The 17,768-nt window shown below is 37.1% G+C and overlaps 2 protein-coding genes and 1 non-coding gene across 3 annotated transcripts; 1 reads left to right on the top strand and 2 right to left on the bottom strand.

Annotated features, from left to right (window-relative positions):
• Nucleotides 1-914: 914 nt before the first annotated feature.
• On the bottom strand, nt 915-987 carry TRNAK-CUU (transfer RNA lysine (anticodon CUU)). Its single transcript has one exon. It is a non-coding gene; the product is annotated as a tRNA-Lys (tRNA).
• Nucleotides 988-1,849: 862 nt separating this feature from the next.
• On the bottom strand, nt 1,850-7,748 carry LOC112032968 (uncharacterized). Its single transcript, XM_024065737.2, has 7 exons — nt 7,386-7,748; nt 5,789-5,844; nt 4,772-5,685; nt 3,766-3,964; nt 3,469-3,654; nt 2,937-3,313; nt 1,850-2,357 (listed from the first exon to the last, which is right to left on the bottom strand). Exons 1-7 carry the CDS (start codon nt 7,565-7,567, stop codon nt 2,217-2,219), a joined length of 2,055 nt encoding a protein of 684 aa, XP_023921505.1. The 5' UTR covers nt 7,568-7,748; the 3' UTR covers nt 1,850-2,216.
• Nucleotides 7,749-14,572: 6,824 nt separating this feature from the next.
• LOC136063751 (uncharacterized) lies at nt 14,573-17,400 on the top strand. The gene is made up of 4 exons (XM_065764578.1): nt 14,573-14,975; nt 15,334-15,576; nt 15,646-16,400; nt 16,954-17,400. Exons 1-4 carry the CDS (start codon nt 14,573-14,575, stop codon nt 17,398-17,400), a joined length of 1,848 nt encoding a protein of 615 aa, XP_065620650.1.
• The last annotated feature ends 368 nt before the right edge of the window (nt 17,401-17,768 follow it).

Below are 17,768 nucleotides of genomic sequence, written 5' to 3'. Positions count from 1 at the left end.
GAGTTTCTTCCCTTGGGATCTCTAGGGACGAACCGAACCAAGCTTCCAACAATATCTCTCGGAAAAATTAAGGCTCATGATCTCATACAATGCTCAAGTCTTGAGATTCCTTAGTTGGCCTTAATACCTCTTAATGAAGAAAGTCGCCAGGCTGAGTAGTGAACCTTTTGAATTGAGAAACAATAACTTAAAAGGGAAGGAAGTTGTCTCCATCGGATTTATTACTACCAACTACTGACAACTACCTAGCATTAAAATGCAAAAAAACCTACCTGAACAATGGGGTAAATAAGATCAGGCCTACAACCCCTCCACTAATCTAACGACAACATGAATGATTTGACAATGGTCATCACCCCCATCTCACCCTTCTTAGGGAACAAGTTTGTTTTGCCTATAAATACCTCATTCTCTTCAAAAGGAGGAGAACAAGGCAGAATATAATACACACACATATACATACATACATACATACATATATATATATATATATTAATGATATGAATAAAACTTCTATTGCAAATAAAAAACCCCAGCGGGTTACAAAGGAGTGCCATAGAGTCATAGACAATGGTTTGCTCCAAGAGAATTACATCAAAGAAACTAGAAGGAGTTGAGCCCTAAACAAGTGAATAACATAGAAGTTTTATCCAAATCCTGCTGGGGACTGTCAGTTTTAAGATTGTAATTTTTGGTAATCATTTGTGGTTTCCTTAGCAACATAAATCTATTGATTGAGTAGACTCTCTACAAATTATGAAATTTTATAAACTTGGTCATGGTCTGATACAAAAGGTGTTTGTAGCCGCATCCTGCAGGTGATATGCTCCCTAGGGGAACAACATACTTCAAGCTAAGGGAAATGCTAAAACTTAGGGGACCGTGGATGGGACATGTAATAAAAAAGATTTTTTCGCCCACCGTGGGGCTCGAACCCACGACCACAAGGTTAAGAGCCTTGCGCTCTACCAACTGAGCTAGACGGGCTGCTTGTTGTTGCATTTCTGGTTGTAATTATAATCCTATTGTAATTTGTTACAGAAAATGCAATGTCTTCAAAACTGCATTTTTATTTTATACAAGATAAAAATTATCCTATAACCTAATTTAAGTGTATCTGTTTGTGAAACTCCTTTCTAGAAACTTGAACCCTGGCTCTTAGCCCTTACACCCCATAAGCAATTAATACTTATTAAGTGACTATCGCGCTAAGGGTGCATGGTTGTAATTTTTTTTTTATTTTTTTAAACATATCAACTTATGCAACTTTGAAATTTTAATTTTTGGAGGTTTCTACTTTCTAGTTTTTGTAGCATTATGGAGAATTTCATCTTCCATGAGAGAGCACAAGTTTTGTTCCAGCTTTGGCCTCATCACCTAGAGGTCCCTCTTTTGCAGTCTTAGTCCAAAATCATGAATATATTTGAGGTGGTAATGGAAAATTTCAAGGTTCCTTTGTTTCCTACACTCCTTCTGAGAAAACCTACAGATAGCAATGAAAAAAAAAAACAAAAAACAAAAAATGAAGTTACCTATTGTGTCAGATAGCTTTAAAACTCCTTAACAAATTTGTACCTTTGGAGTCACTAAACCCCGACTAAATTCCTTTATATATATATATATATATATAAATAAATCAAACTAAATCTCAGATCAATTTATTTTTGGTTTTAGAGGGGAAGGTATTTTCTTTTTGACTGCTTTCAGAATTACCCTGATAATGACTAAAGAGCAACCAATGACTGAATCATACGTACAGAAATTCAGGCATTGTTTCCCATTAAGTCATTCTTCCTTGAAGTTATGATGAAAGGCACCCTAGCTATTGTGAGTTATTCAAACAAGGGTGTTTAGCATATATGATCAGGGACTGTTGTTGTATGATTGCATGAAACAAGTTTGGACAATGGTAAATTAAGTGAAGATTTCTGCAGAACAGTACAAGCCAATAAATTATAAATTATCCCTACATTTTTGCCAAAAGCTCTCTCATCTAAAGAATACAAAATGGCCAGAAACCCTGGAACCCAGAGTCAATCATCAATGGCCTTGAATAGGGCGTGTCAAACAGTGGTCTCATCCCAGATAGGCTTCACTCAGTCAAGTAAGTTAGCAATGGAAAAGTGCAGTCTGAGCTCATATTCACGAGTCCTTTGCAGCTGATGTCAGCAGCAATAAGCCTATTACGAGCAAAATGCAGCAGCCCTAACAAGTACTCAGTCTTCAGTTTCCAAAGTCAGAACTGGAAGGATGCTCAGGGCTGAAGAACCAAGATGCATACCTCGAACTATCCCTCCATATCCAACCTTAATCCTGTGGCACAAAAGCAAGATGGAATCCCAAAGTGCTGTTCTTCCCTGAAAATAAATAACATAATTGTTGTTATTCAACTAATACATTATGAGAGGACAGCGAAATGTCAAAATTTATTAAGACATAGACACTACTATGCGTAAATGACTAACTAGTACCAACACATTAAGTTTATTCACATGTGCAAATGTGCACACACTGACACACATAGGGGACACAGAAATGTCAAGACAGACACTGCTTTGCTCTAATGAATGACTAGGAAAAAAAAAAGCTAATAAGAATGTTTATTGCATGGATGGATGCCAATGCCTAGATCTACCACACTAAAGGCACCTAGTAAATTTAGAAGCTTGACCCATCCAATAAAGCTATCAAGACTGGACCAAACAGGCAAAACACACACAAGATATCAATCCTTGCTTATATAGGGAAAAAAAATTCAATCATGCCCCAACAATAAGTATTCAATGTAATGGGAAAACAAATCTTATTAGATACGTAATGTACTTGCCCTGAACCCTACAAATTTTTAGGCTAGCACAATGAGACCTCTTCATTACAAAATAACAGTGCAAGACATATTCAATGTAATCAGAAAATAGATCTTATTGAGTACCAACCTGAAGTGAAAATTGAAGCTTTTTATCCCAGTATAAGGCAAAGATTGGGGGGCTTTGCCTTCCAATAATCAGTATAGAAGCTCCTGGATGAAAAAAAGAAGGTACACCAGATACAACTGCAACATATTTGTCAGGAAACCTTTCTTTTGGAGGCAGAACTCCCAAGAACAATGGATTCTTGATAGACTGGGCTCCAACATAAGATGTGGGATCCACATGTAGCATCCACTTTGGGTGCTCTAGGAAAGCACAGAATAAATACAAAAGCAAGTGAGAATCAGTTGGAAGCTCAAGAGTCCACTTTTTGTTCTTTTTGTCATATACCTCCCCACTTCCAAGATACTCATAATTTTTCAAGCAGGTTCCTTCAGCGAGCTCTGAGAAATTCCACATGCAGGTAATCTAAGGTTAGATTACGCAGACAAAACAGTTGTGATAAGATAATCTAGATTAGCATACTCTAATTCAGAAGTCTATGGTTGACCTGAGAAAGGCAATAAGCATATGGTGAAAAAATCAAGATTCCAATTACCTCGGATCCGTTGTACAGTATAATCTGCTCGAACACTGCTTTGAGGTAGCAAACCTTTAACCCACTCCCCTTTCACCAAAGCATGAAGCCTCTGGTGTTCAGTAATAGCATCAACGCACTCCTGCATAATAGGAATCAAGGGATTCTGTTGTGGGGATTGTTGCAGGTTGGCTAGAGGCAACTTGGCTGCATATGATGAAAAGAACCACATAAAACATCAGCAAAGGACTGTAAACAAAACAAATCCAGTAATTTCAAAATAACCTATATCAAATAATTGATGGTGGGGCAGCTTACGTGTGGAAGAATCAATAGCCTGCACAAGAGTAGCACGTAACTGATGAAGAATTCCATCTTCATCTAGAGTAAATGCTGGTTGCCACTCCTTAGTCCTATCAATTGGAGAAACAGTAGTTGGAGTTCCAGTAGTTGGTAAATCACTTCCGACTTGACTGATTGTAATTGAAATACCTAGTCTAGCAGCTGCTTGCATTACCTACAAATACAATAATTTTAGATAAGTATCAATAGAAAGACATTGAAGAGGAATTTATTCTACCGATTATCTCATTTGATTTCAGCCCTTTGCAGTATCCAGGAATATCTTTCATGCAACATGACTAGGGACCTTCATATGTCCTTAAGCATGTGTTAATATTATTAAAAAAGGAACATTAATTTTTAAGATGCTTGATGCTAGTCAAACTTTTAACTAAATATACGCTTGCAATCTGTTTCCCTCTGTATTACCATAACCAATAAGAAGAGGAAGGGATGTGAGCCCGGGGGAGAGGGGTGTTAGGTTTTAAGAACTTGCATCACTATCATTCAAAGTATCAAACTCTTTTCTAATTTTTCTCAGTTTTTTCAAGTCAATTCCAAATTACGTCAAGTTTTAAACTTATATGAGAAACCATTACCAAGCAAAGTTGAAAAGTATTCATATCATGCTGATTTATTTCTGAATATAATATGGGTTTTCCAAATTATGTACTGTAGTATTATATTGATAAACATATGCTTTTTCATTTTTCTCTAAACTCAAGTAGGAATCCCCAATAAAAGCCCAGTAATTAATACTTCCACCTTTCAATTATATCACTCAAGAAAGTCTAGAATTTCAATTTGGGAAGAATAAATCCCAAATCCCACATTTTTACCATAAACAAACTGTAATCAAGTTAAAAATTAATTAAACACAACATGCCATGAGTATTTATTGAGATCATCATACTTTTTTACAAAATACAAAGTAGCCAAAGAAATAAAAATAAAAGGATGAGAGAAGGAGGTGATGATTGACCTGAATATGACTCATTTCAATCTTTTTAAGTAGAGGATTAAGCAAAACCGAAGAAAACCATTGTCTGATGTGGTCACGCCATTGCTCAATTTGAGGATAGATGCCCAAATGTTCAAAAGCTTCAATGGACTCTTCCATGGACATAGGTGCAGGAAGGTCACCCTCTCCTTTCTTGGGGGGAGTGCTAAACTTTTGGGAACCTGGAGACATCCTCACAGACCTTAACGGAGTACTCCTAGTAGTTCCAGAGGTATTAGCTGAACTGGCAACTGTATTCGGACTGGCTATGCCAAAACCACTAACGGTTGGGGGTGGAGTAGCCAGTTTCCCTGCTGATTCTGTTATTTTCTCATCTACTTCTGCCAAAAACTGTTCAAGCTGTTCTTCTGATGTTATCTCTTTTCCAGAGGAGGTTCGCTTATTTGACCAAGGAGAAGAGACCACTGAATCCACCCCAGGAGAATTTTGAACTGAAGGCAATTGTGAAACAGAACCAGGGACAAGATATAAAGAAGAGGAGGAACTCGGTGATTTGGATGGGGTGCTGACAGCACGGATCCTATTTCCCCCACTGGAGTTTGATCTATCTGCACTGGTTCTCGATGAACGATTTGGGCTGATAATTGGCTGATGAAGTGGAACAAGGACATCTGAAGAAGGTGTCAAGTGAGGTCTAGACTTGGGAGGTTTCTTCGAAGAATCAGAAGCAACTTGTTTAACCTTTGGTTTTATTCCCAGAAGTTCTAGTTGACGGTCTGAAAGAGATATTTGATCCTTATTTCCCTTATTGGAAGATAAAACAGGCACAGCAGCAATATTTCTTTCTCTACGCAGAGAGATCGCTTTAAAGAGGGCAAAGATGGTTCCAAAAAAGACTAAGCCCACTATAGTCTGTATTGCCTTGGCAAACAAATCTGAGACACAAAAACAAGATTTTCAATATAGCTATAGCAATTAGAGCAGTCAGTAAACTAATCTAAGGAATTTTTTTTTTTTTTTTTCTTTTTTAAAACTTACATGCTGTTTCTTGGGGAAGACTTATGAACTTCAAATCATCAATGAACCCATTTTCCCTTCAAAAAGTCAATTGAAGATAATTAGCGACGTGAATTTCAAAAGCAAAACCCATGGACATAATTAAGATCTTAAAATACATTATTCTAGTATGGAATTTTTGTTTGGTTGATGAGAAAATAAAATATAATAAACCCTTGAATCTATGTTGCTTATAATAGAAAATCTCAAATAATTTCAGCACATAGTTGGCCAAGTTCAAATAGCTTATCCTTCAATTTACTCTAGAGACCAAACAAAAGGAAGCCTTCTATTGGGTGCTAAGCTTTCTTTTCTTCCAATAAAAAAACCTAAGCTTTCTTTTCTTTTCTTAAAAAAAAAATAAATCGTGAATTTCAAAAGCAAAACCCATGGACATAATTAAGATCTTAAAATACATTATTCTAGTATGGAATTTTTGTTTGGTTGATGAGAAAATAAAATATAATAAACCCTTGAATCTATGTTGCTTATAATAGAAAATCTCAAATAATTTCAGCACATAGTTGGCCAAGTTCAAATAGCTTATCCTTCAATTTACTCTAGAGACCAAACAAAAGGAAGCCTTCTATTGGGTGCTAAGCTTTCTTTTCTTCCAATAAAAAAACCTAAGCTTTCTTTTCTTTTCTTAAAAAAAAAATAAAAATAAAAAGTAAATATAGTCACGCAACCACATTGGATTGAACCTATGATCTCACCCTCTACCCTTGTGTCATGAGTTTTAAGAAATTGAAGAGAACAACAAGATACGGAATTCAGACTCATTCTTCACCATTTTTTTGGTTCCTTAAAAGTGAATAACTCAACTGCGCCAAGCCTAGTTAGTGCGGACACAAGATTCATACCTTCAATTATGCAAACTTATGAATGTAGATGCAATAAGAAGATGGCCCAATCAGTAGCCTTATGGATGGAGCTGCTACCAGTTGGGCCTAATGCCTAATTAATTAATGTCTTGTTTTCTTTTCCTACTTTGTTTAGGACTTAAGTCCTTTTCTTGCTTATAATTGTTTCCTTTTCCTACTAGCATAATAAGTTTGGAAATCTAAGAATTCAGGGTTCAGTATTGTTTTACAGTTTTTGTTAAGCAATAAAAATTTTTCTTAGAATTTTTCTTGTCTAAGGTTAAATTTTGACTCAATTGAGCAGAAGTTTGTGTTTCGCTAGGTCCCACATTCTATCATTAACCATATGGAGCACATTCTATCATTAACCCTTTGAAACACTTTCTTGCTCCTCAAAGCAACAACAATTCATTTCTAAATTTTAGCTCCAAAAGTAAATAACACCAAAAAGCAACCAAATCAAGTTCCAAAATTTACAAAAATTATCCCATCAATTCATCTTGACAATGCAAGATTAAAACCATAGAGAAACTAAAAACAAAACATTAACTAGCTCAGAAAAGCAGGAAATTTTTTTTAAAAAAAAGTACTTCCAAAATTACAAGCGCTGATTTTAATCTCAAAAAACAAGTTTCAAACTAGGGGAAGCTTTAAAAAATTTGAAAAAAAAAAAAAAACTAAATTGAAAGTGAAATTAGAGAAAGAAGAAATAGTACCGAGAAAGAACGGTGAGAAGAGCGAAGGCGGAGGCGGAGGAGAGACAGAAAATGCAGAGGAGGGTGTGTTTGGGAGGTTGTAAGCTTTTAGCGGTGAGGGCAGCGGAGAGAGCTGCGTTCTGGTACGCGGAGAACTTGGAAGGCTTCGGTGGAGCCGACCCCTTTTTCTCTCTAGATTCCATGGTCTGACTCTAGGGTTTGTTTGGAACAGAAAAGAGAGAGGCGGAGACAATTAGAGAAAGAGACAGCTCTGTGTGTTTATGGAATCATGGTTTTCAGTCACCGTCTCCGCTGGGAGTTCGGAGTGTGTGTTTCAATTCAAAAGTTTCAAAACTTGGTGGGAGTGATGAGTTAGTAGCTCAAATCGATAAATATAATAAATCGTCGCTAACGAATGCCTAACAACTTTTCTAAGGCGGTATTTCGAGATATTAAGGCGACTTTTCGAGTCGTCACCAAATATATATATATATTTTTTCTTTTTTTCTTACCAAAATTTTGATGGGACGACTGTAATTTAAAAAGTTATAAGTTATAACCTCTAAATATTAGTTCTATAAAAAATATAGGTATCCTAAATTTCAGGGCTATGTTAAGGATATAAAAATTTTCTTAATATTTTTTGCAACTTGTTAAATTGGCAAGTTATGATTAAAATAACATCAATTTTCATAGATCTATTACTAATGTCAATTTTATTATACAACAATTACAACAAGTTTTGTTAGCCATTGCAAAAAATATTATCCATACTTATTGAAATTTTACCGTTTGTTACATTTTATGTATTTTTATAGTGGTGTCAAAGACAAATTATGTTATGATTTTTTTTTTTTTGTTAATTTCATGTAATTTGTTAAGATTTAAGCAATCACAAACTATAAAAATAGTTTTCTCACTTTCTTTCAAATTTATAAAGAATCGGATTTTTCAAGATTGTGGATGTTTATATTTGTACAAATACCGAAACTAGTATAATACAAACCTCAGAGTGTTGATTTGGTGATTCAAAGTCTTTGGTTCAAAATTCATAACCATTATCTTAGAGTGCTCCTAAGAGATTGCTTTTTGTAATTATCTAATGTGTGTAGGACGGGATGACTACGCACATTCAAGGAATAGTTATGATGGGATAGCAAAAATTACCATCTCCGGTTCACTTTGACTACAATGCACCTCAAAGGGGTTCTAGACGAGATTATGTGGAGAGCCTTCCTTGTCACCCTTAAAGGACCAGCACGAGTGTGGTTCAATAAGACACCTCCAAGCACAGTTAGTTCTTTTGAAGAGTTAAGTAAGTTGTTCGTCAATAACTTCATCGGGGGACAAAGACACAAGCGCTCCTCGTTCAGCCTGTTAATTATAGAATAAGGAGAGAATGAAAGTCTGCAGTCCTTCATCACTCTTTCAACAGGAAGCCCTGACAGTAGACGAGGTGGATGACAAGCTATTATTGGCAGCCTTCCACAATGGGGTTAACTTGGACTTATTCATTCACAAGTTTTATGAGAAAGAACCTCAATCCATGGCTGAACTCGTCCATTAGCCCAAAATTTATGAATGTAGAAGACACAATCATAGCTAAGAAGAGGAAGAAAGCTGAAAGAATGGAAGCAAACCCCACACGTCACTCTGAACAAGGGCCTCGTCCAAAGAAGGGCGAATAGAAGACAAGAAGAACCGAGATAACAAGAAGGCGGGCCCTTCAGAAAAATCAGAATTATACACCCTTAAATGCCCCACTCGATTAGGTGCTCATACAAATCAAGGATATCCTTCATTTTAATGGCCAGAGAAGATGAAAGGAGATCCTAACAAGCGCAATAAGAATAAATATTGTCGCTTCCATAGAGATCATGGGTATGACACGAACAAGTGTTATGACTTGAAGTAGCAAATTGAGAATCTCATTAGACAAGGAAAATTGAGGCACTTCGTTGGAAGGGATCATAAAGATGAGAAGTTGAAGGGAAAGATGGAGGAATCATCACGACCTCCACTTGGAGAAATAAGGGTTATCATAGGAGGGACTTCTACAGGACAATATTTTAAATCAAAGAAGGCATATCTCAAAGTGGTGCAAAATGTTCAACTCTCTGGACGATCTCCAAGGATGAGAGAGATAGAGGAGCCAACCATTTCTTTCAGGACGAGAAAGCTGTGAGAATCCATCATCCACATGACGATGCAATTGTCATTACCCTACTCATTGCAAATTACACAACCAGGAGGGTGTTGGTGGATAATGGAAGTTCAGCAAATATATTGTATTACCTCGCCTTCCAGCAGATGAGGCTTGACGAGATCAACTTCGTCCAGCATGTTCACTACTGATAGGATTTGCATGANGATAGCAAAAATTACCATCTCCGGTTCGTCCATAGGGATCGTCAATGAACATCAGTTAGCCAAATGTTTAAATAAACCGTGAGCAAAAGGTCGTCCATGGGCAAAGCACATAGACGACCATACAACACTTGGGAAAACCCTCAAGAATAGACTCACTTGTGTATGGAGGATTCGAGCCACAAACCTTGTAGCGGTTACCCAACCCATATTTATCGCCACAAATTCTTCATAAGTACTTAACTTCCACCAGCGGTTGTAACTTCTATAATCATTGAGGGAGTTATGTTCGAATTCACTGATTTCCACAAATCTTGGGGAAGTTATTAAGATTATAACCGCTCCAAGGTTCTCTATATAAGGACCGGTCTGAATCGAATCAAAGTAAGTGCATTATGAGATTTTACTTCTAAAAAGTTGAAACTCTTTTGCAAGAAACTAACTTAGCCATCGAAAGGTGTTTGGCCGGTATACCCCAGTCCCCTTTGATAGTGTGTTCATCTTTGCAGTCTCTCATAACAATCATTATCCCATTGAAGCTGAAGCATTCAGCCTACTGATTTTGTGTAGCATCAGTTGGCGTCGTCTGTGGAATGAGAAAACTTCGAGTTTTGCAGTTTATCTTTCTCCGACAAAAAACTGTATGGTTCGGACAAGATCAAGGGCCACTAGCCTAGGCCACCAAGAGAGTAGGGATGCTTTTAGCAATCCCAACCGAGATCAGCAATCAGCGCCTGTCATACAGACGCCTTCCATCCAACACGTACAGTCCATGGCAGTCGCCATGGCGGAGTTAACTCATCAGAACCAAGAGTTAACTAAGGAGATAGAGAGGCAGCGTTGTGAAAGATGTGCTGAAGGAAAGCCCATAGTTAAGAAGATAGAGAGGGAAATGCTGAGCCCGAAACTCAATCAAGGGGCACCACTTCGCGAAGGGTGCCACACTTGGAGAAGGAGATGGATCAGATGAGGAAGGTTATGGATGAAATGAAAGAGAACATGAGAAGGGCAAATCCCTTAGAGGATTTGGTTCATCGAACAAATTCCCTTTCACAGCTTCCATCAATGGCCATCATTTGCCCCAAAGTTATGAAAGTGCAGCCCGTGGGCACCATTACACTGCCTGTAGTGGTGGGATCATACCCACAACAGATAACTAAGGAAGTGAATTTGTGATAACGCCTTAAAATGTATACTTGTTATATATTTATGTGGGCGTTATCTCCTTATTACTATGCTTAATTTGTATAATTAAGCCATGATTTGCATTAGTCCCTATTATTTATCTTTACATAATTTCTTGAATAAGATGCTATTCATTGTGTGTAATTTTCTACTTTCAGGAAATCATGTGAGAAAGATGAGTTTATAGGAATTTGTGAGAGAATGGAGGCCAAATTAGAATTAAAGTGGAGCTAAAGGACTATGCTTAAATGTCTAAAGAGGAGCAGCTGGAGTGCTTGGATCATCTAACAAGATTGGAAGCTTCAAATAAGGAAAGAATTCAAAGAGGTAGAATCTGAAAAGGAAAAATCTGATTTGAGCATTGATCAGTATTTTGGGTGTATCTCTCTCCTCAAAAATCCAATTGACACAAGGCTAGACAGGTTGGAACCATGACTTAAATATCTACAACCTTTCAGTTTTGAGTTTTTCAAAATTATCAATTTTTGAAGGCCGAAATTAACTCACAATTTACTGCTGTAAACTTGGAAGGAAATAAAAATAGTAAAAGTTTTATTTTCTTGGTGAAAAGCACATTTTAGTCCCTATATTTTCAGGCGATTCCTATTTTAGTCCCTACATTTTATTTTTACCGCTTTTAGTCCCTATCCTGAAAAACGCTTCCCGTTTTGGTCCCTGCCGTTACTCATTTAACAGAAATATCCTACGTGGCAAACGGTCCAACAATAAATGCTGACGTGTCTATTAAAATAATATTAAAAAAAGTCACGTCAGATAAAAATAATATTTAAAAATGCCACGTCAGCAATTTAATTTTTGAAAAAAGCCACCTCAAATAAAAATAATATAAAAAGTTATAACCTAATTTTTTTTTTAAAAGAAAAGAAATTAGTTAAATTAATTTTTTTTCCTTTTTTTTGGAAGAACATGAAGAACGTGTTCTTCATTTTTCTTCCCCACAAACCCAGAAAATTATACATCGAATGAAGAACATGTTCTTCATTTTTCTTCCCCACAAACCCAGAAAATCATACACCGAAGAACATGAAGAACGTGTTCGTTCTTCATTTTTCTTCCCCACAAACCCAGAAAATCATACACCTAAGAACATGAAAAACGTGTTCTTCATTTTTCTTCCCCACAAACCCAGAAAATCATACACCGAAGAACATGAAGAACGTGTTCTTCATTTTTCTTCCCTACAAACCCAGAAATCATACACCACAAACCCAGAAACCCAGAAATCAAACCATAAACCCAGACACCACAAACCTAGAAACAAAATCACCAAACACCCACTGCCGAGAAACCCACAAACCCAAAAATCAAACCACCCACTGCCGTGCAATTCATACCCAAACCCAATACCTAACTCACCAAACACCTAAACAAAAAATCACCAAACACCCAAACAAAACCCAAAGGCATGACCACCACCACCTCGAATAGAACCCAGCCACCATCAAAACCCGGCTACCAACGAAACCCAACTACCGAAATGCCAACCAAACTGATCCAGCAAGCACCAACGAAACCCAACTAACAAAACCCAGCCACCAAACAGACCCAACAAGCACCAAATCTCACCACCAAACTGATCCAGGAAGCACCGAAACCCACCACCAAATGGATCCAGCAAACACTGAAAAAAACCTACCACCAAAGCCGGCCATCGATTCAACTCCACAACCGAAACCCACCACCGAAATGCCACCACTAAAACCCAGCAACCACCAATTCGATCCAACCAAAACTTAGTTAGATGAGAAGAGATAGATGAGTGAAATACGCTGTGAATAGAGAAAGAGGAATGGGAAACGTAGAAGAGAGATGTAGAGGGAGAGATGGAGAACTGTGAATAGAGAAAGAGGAATGGCAAACATGCTTTTTATTTTGTAAATCTGAGTGATTATATGGTTTTGGTTGCTAAGAAAATGCAAGAAAAGAAAAGTAAATTTTTAATTTTTAATTTTCTGGGCAAGCTTAGTTGGGGAAGAAAAATGAAGAACACGTTCTTCATGTTCTTCCAAAAAAAAGGAAAAAAAATTAATTTAACTAATTTCTATTCTTTTAAAAAAAATAATTAGGTTAGAAATTGTTATATTATTTTTATCTGATGTGGCTTTTTTCAAAAATTAAATTGCTGACGTGGCATTTTTAAATATTATTTTTATCTGACGTGGCTTTTTTTAATATTATTTTAATAGACACGTCAGCATTTACTGTTGGACCGTTTGCCACGTAGGATATTTCTGTTAAATGAGTAACGGCAAGGACCAAAACGGGAAGCGTTTTTCAGGATAGGGACTAAAAGTGGTAAAAATAAAATGTAGGGACTAAAATAGGAATCGCCTGAAAATGTAGGGACTAAAATGTGCTTTTCGCCTATTTTCTTTGGACACTTAGACATTAAGGTTTGGAAGGGAGGCTGTGTAGAATGAATTTTGGGAGAGAAAACCTTGTATTTTTCTTTCTCTAATGGCAGCCTAAACTCTTTGCTAGGGTTAGGGATTATGTTTCTTGTATACGGTATGAATATTCAATGTGATTCTTTCTAGGATTTTATCAATGACATATTTGATTATTTAATTAGATTTCTTTTGATGTATTAGTTTTTCCATCCTTTTAATAAGTTCAATAATGTTTTTTTTATTGTTTAGATGAATTTTTAATAGTTTCAAATAGAAATCAGGTTTTAAAGTGAATGAGTTTTTTTGAAAACTTTTCTAATCACATTATTAATCAAAGGTTATCGTGCATTCTTAAATTGTCTCAGTTCAACTGAAGTATAAGTTTTTAATTGTATAAGAACAATCAATTATGAAATATATAATTTCTTAGATCACAAAGAATTTCATACCGATATAGGGAAACACCCCAATGCCTTAGTATTTACATTATTGATTTAAATCAATTTTTATTATTATTGTTAACAATCACCAAGCAAAAGTATTTTTCTTCTTTATCCAAATTTTTGTTTAATTATATTGTCTTTGAATCTATCCTGCTCCTTGTGGTTCGACTTCGGTACTCTGAGAATTATATTGCTACGATCTCTTGCACTTAGGAGTGAGCAAACAATTTCCTAGTGGTGGATTGTTCAACCTCATACAATGCCATCATTGGAAGGCCAACCTTAAAATAGTTGGAAGGCAGTAACCTCTACCTACCATTGATCAGTCAAATTCCCTATGAAGTACGGAATAGGACAAGCTCAAGGAGATTAGTTGGCAGCCAGAGAATGTTACCTAGCCATATTGGCTTCAGACGAGCAGGTGTAGTCGATGAATATTGAAGAAAGAAGAATTGTCGCGGAACCTACTAAAATATTGGAAGACGTTTTATTACAAGAAAATGATCCTAAAAAGTTCACTAGAATCGGAACATGTATGAAGGAGAAGGCGAAAAAAGACCTTGTCCAGTTTCTGAGGAAGAGTATCGATATTTTTGCGTGGAGTCATGATGACATGCTAGGGATTGATCCAAGTGTAATTACTCATTGATTGAATGTGTACCCTTCTTCTCAGCCTGTTTGTCAGAAGAAGAGAGTGTTTGCTCCTGAATGAGATAAGACTATTAAGGAAGAGGTTTAGAAACTGACCACAACACAGTTTATCAAGGAAGTCTATTACCTAGATTGGTTAGCTAATGTAGTGATGGTGAAGAAGGCAAACGGCAAATGGAGGATGTGCGTAGACTTCACTGATTTGAACAAGTTTTGCCCTAAGGATAGTTATCATTTGCCACGCATTGATCAATTGGTGAATTCTACAGCTGGCCATCAGTTGTTGAGCTTCATGGACGTCTTCTTAGGATATAATCAGATAAAGATGGACGAGACTAACCAAGAAAAGACCTTCTTTATTACCAGTCAAGGTTTGTTTTATTATAAGGTGATGCCCTTCGGTCTAAAGAATGCAGGGGCAACTTATCAAAGGTTGGTGAATCACATGTACATTGACAATATGCTTGTGAAGAGCTTAGATGAGGGAAGCCATTTGGACAATCTTCAGGAAATCTTTGAAACACTTAGACAATATAAGATGAAACTGAACTCAAGTAAGTGTGCATTCGGAGTATCATCAGGAAAGTTTCTAGGAATCATGGTTTCATAGAGAGGAATTGAAGCAAATCCAGAAAAAATCCAAGCCATATTGAACATGGAACTACCGAAGAACATCAAGGAAGACCAATCCCTCACCAGACGAGTTGCAACTTTGAATAGATTTGTTTCAAAAGCCATAGATAAGTGTTTACCCTTCTTTAAAGTTCTTAGGAAGGAATTCGAATGGACGGACGAGTGTCAAAAGGCCTTCTAAGATCTAAAAGACTATCTTACCACGGCTCTTTTGTTAAATCCGTCTGTGCTTAGAGAGGAATTATATCTGTACTTAGCAGTGTCCCCACATGCGTTCAGTGTTGATTAGGGAGGAAGAAAAGGTGCAAAAGCTTGTGTATTACATTAGCCGAGCACTGAGAGGAGCAGAAGGAAGGTACCCACTGATAGAGAAGTTAGCTTTCGCACTAATAACAACTTCTAGGAAGTTAAGACATTACTTCCAAGTTCATGTCATCAATGTTATGATGGACCATCCACTCAAGAAGGCAATGAACAAGCTGGAAGCTGCAGGACGACTAATTCAATGGGCAGTAGAGTTTAGTAAATTTGACATCCGGTACCAACTGAGAAATGCAATAAAGGCTTAAGCCCTGTTAGATTTCATTGCAGAGTTCACTCCAAGTTATGAGGACTTAGGTGAAAGAGAAGACAATAAAAAATGGGTCATCCATGTAGATGGATCGTCTACACTGCATACAGGAGGTATAGAAGTTGTTTTGCAATCACTAGAAGGAGATAAATTAAAGCACAATGTTCGCTTGCAGTATCAAACAACTAACAATGAAGTAGAGTATGAAACCCTTCTTAAAGGGTTGAAGTTGGCTAAATCTGTAGAAGCAGACTCAATACTTGTCTTAAGAGACTTTCAGTTGGTCATAGGCCAAATAAATGGGACATGTGAAGCGAAGGAAGACAGAATGAAGAGATATTTGAAGAAGGTGGTGCGTCCTGTGAAGAAATTCAAAGAGGCTGATTTTGTTCAAATCCCAAGGGAAGAAAATATAGAAGCAGATACTCTGGCAAAGGAAGCCTCTGCAACTGAAGCAAGGGACGAGTTTGACGAAATACAATATATGTCAAGCATAGACCTCCTAGAAATGTTACAGATAGAAGGTGAGGAAAATTGGATGACTCCGATAGTATCATACCTGAAGGACGGAAGGCTTCTAGAAGGGAAGGACGAAGCCAAAAAGCTCAGAGTTAAATTAGCTAGGTACATCCTTATGGATGAAGTGTTATACAAAAGAAGTTTTTCCCATCCTTTTCTAAGGTGTTTAGCTCCAGACGAGGTGAATTACGTGTTGAGAGAAGTTCATGAAGGAGCATGTGGTAACCACTCAGGAGCCAGATCACTCGTCCACAAGGTCATCTGTGCAGGATACTATTAGCCAACCATCCAAGCTGATGCTAAGGTATATGTTAAGGTATGTGATCAATGTCCACGTTTCAGTAATATTCCTAGACAGCCATCAGAGTATCTTACTCCAATGATGGCCGCTTGGCCTTTTGTACAATGGGGTTTGGATATTTTAGGCCCCTTCCCAACTAGAACTAGACAAATGAGGTTTTTGGTAGTAGAAATAGATTATTTCACTAAATGGGTAGAAGTTGAACCCTTAGCGAAAGTTACACAACATAATGTCAAAAACTTTGTTTGGAAAAGCATTGTATGCAAATTTGGAGTACCTAGGGTTCTAGTGTCTGACGATAAATGACAGTTCGACAACACACCTTTTAGGGAATTTTGTGAACAACTTGGAATCAAGAACCATTACTCCTCACCTCACCCTCCCACCCACAGGCCAATGGACAAGCAAAAGTGGCAAATCGATCCTTATTGAAAATCATCAAGACTCGGCTTGAAGGGGTAAATGGAGTATGGCTAGATGAATTATCAGGTGTTTTGTGGGTATACAGAACAACAGTAAGGACCCCTACAAGGGAACCCCTTTCAAACTAGCTTATGGGAGTGAAGCAGTCATACCTGCGAAAGTGCATATGGCCAGCCATAGGGTGATGAAGTATCAAAATGAAGAAAACAAGGAACAACTTCGTCTTAACCTCGATCTTATAGATAAGGTAAGGATGGACACAGAGCAGAGGATAGTAAGGTACAAAAATCTTATGGCAAAGCAGTATGATACCATGGTCAAACCTAGACATTTCAGTATTGGGGATCTCGTCCTAAAAAGGGTTTCTTTGGCCATCAAAAACTCGGCCCACGGGAAGTTGGGACCAAATTGGAAAGGATCTTATATGGTTATTAATTGCAAGAGGCAAGGATCCTACTACTTGGAAGCCCTGAATAGATGGAAATTGGAACACCCTTGGAATGTTGAACACCTAAGAAGATACTATCAATAAAGGGTGACCATTGACGAACATTGCCGCAGGACGAAAGCCATGGACGTCTAAAGTAATTTGTTGCTTACAGTGTTATTTTCTCGTGTTTGCTTACTGCTATTACTATGTTTTAGATGTATAAGTATTATGTTACTCATGGACGAAGTTGTCTTGTATTAAGTATTTTTAATTCCCTAAAGGCACTGGCTATTAAGCATGTGCCATAATTGTGGAAGAATGTTTACATAGTGTGGATTTCCAAATATATATATGATGTATTTCCAAGTATATGTATAATTGTATGAGAATCCTCTATTTTTGTGATTTCATTCAAAATGATCCACAGAAGGCAAAAAGCCAAAGATGAATAAAATCCTTGGACGCAAGAA

This window comes from Quercus suber, unplaced genomic scaffold, assembly GCF_002906115.3.
Source record: "Quercus suber isolate HL8 unplaced genomic scaffold, Cork oak 2.0 scaffold_570, whole genome shotgun sequence".
Taxonomy (NCBI): domain Eukaryota; kingdom Viridiplantae; phylum Streptophyta; class Magnoliopsida; order Fagales; family Fagaceae; genus Quercus; species Quercus suber.
Note: the sequence above shows the minus strand (reverse complement) of the source record. Positions and strands in the feature narration are given on the sequence as shown.